This window comes from Impatiens glandulifera, chromosome 2 (assembly GCF_907164915.1).
Source record: "Impatiens glandulifera chromosome 2, dImpGla2.1, whole genome shotgun sequence".
In the NCBI taxonomy this organism is placed as follows: Eukaryota; Viridiplantae; Streptophyta; class Magnoliopsida; order Ericales; family Balsaminaceae; genus Impatiens; species Impatiens glandulifera.
Window position 1 is genome coordinate 48,415,670 of NC_061863.1, and position 1,374 is coordinate 48,417,043.

The 1,374-nt window shown below is 38.4% G+C and overlaps 1 protein-coding gene across 1 annotated transcript; it reads left to right on the forward strand.

Annotated features, from left to right (window-relative positions):
• The first annotated feature begins 357 nt into the window (after positions 1 to 357).
• Positions 358 to 1,170, forward strand: LOC124924786. The gene has a single exon (XM_047464778.1). It carries the CDS (start codon positions 358 to 360, stop codon positions 1,168 to 1,170), a length of 813 nt encoding a protein of 270 aa, XP_047320734.1.
• The last annotated feature ends 204 nt before the right edge of the window (positions 1,171 to 1,374 follow it).

The window sequence follows — 1,374 nt, forward strand, 5'->3', positions numbered from 1 at the left end:
AATAGAAATGTGAGTTGTCATCTATCCCATGGGGGGAGACAACAGAAGAGAATAGTAGTTGCATACCTTGTTTCATGTGAATTATATTAGAACATGATCAAGACAAACCCATTGTTAAGTTTAAGTTCATCTGACTTCTAAATAACCTGACTGGTGGGAGGGAAACACTGAGCCAACATTGAAAACAAAAACAGCAAATGCTATCTCATTCAGATCAAGATCAAGATCACGTTATCACCAGAATATGGAAGAGAGACTATAAATATGGAGCATATGCCAGAAGAAGAGATACCAAACTCACAAGCATCTTTTCAAGACAAACTTAGAAGTTGAACTAATCAATATCAGTTCATTGAAATGGCACCATCTTCTCCTTTCAGAATGAGAACTCGACAGCATGCTCGCTCAATCAGCTTTCCATCAAGAACCTATCCACTCCTTCCTCAATTGGATGAACAGCTTAACAGACTAAAGGAAACTGGGGCAGCCTCTACTTCATTGTCTTCTCTAGGAGATAGGCTGAGTGGCCTTCAAGATCTGCATTTATCGGTTGATGACTTGTTAGATATGCCTCACATTCAACATTCATTAACAACTGTCCACGAATCCAATAAGAAACTAGCAGATGATGTGCTGGATAAATATATCAAGGTCTTGGATGCCTGCACAGCCACCAAGGGAATTTTCTCCCAGGCCAAGTTCGATGTGCAAGAGCTTCTTTCATCTCTCCGAAGAAGGAAAGATGCAACTGATGCATCTGGGAAGTATTTGGCTTCCAGAAGGAAGGACAAAAAGGCAATTCAAATGGCTTTAAAGGATCTCAAGAATGTCAAGATCTCGGAAGGAAACGATCAATTAGATGCCATTGATTTATTCAACAGTGTCCAATCTGCCACAGTTTCTGTTCTTGAATCATCCTTGACATACGTTATGGGGACAAAGGCACGCTCAAGCTTGATCTCGAAGCTAATCCACACCGAATGCAAGGGAGCAAACAAAAATGAATTTGACCAAATAAATGAAGCTTTGGGAGTGATGGATATTGAGAGCATCCAGAGACAGTTGGAAGAGATGGAACTCAAAATTCAAGATATTGAAGAAGGACTAGACTGCTTGTTCAAACACTTGATCAAGACTAGAGTTTTGCTACTCAACATGCTTAGCTACTAGGAGAGGATATCTCATCCCTCCATTCAATTTTGACACATTATAATTTGTTCATAGGTGTACATATCAATAGCCTATACATTACAATACAATACAATAATTTCACCGAACATACTTCTTGTCTTTTGATTGATATCATTTATGTTCTTATATAAGTTAGATTCTGGTAAACATAGAACTTTTTTTTGAAAGGAGAAGTCAATTTTC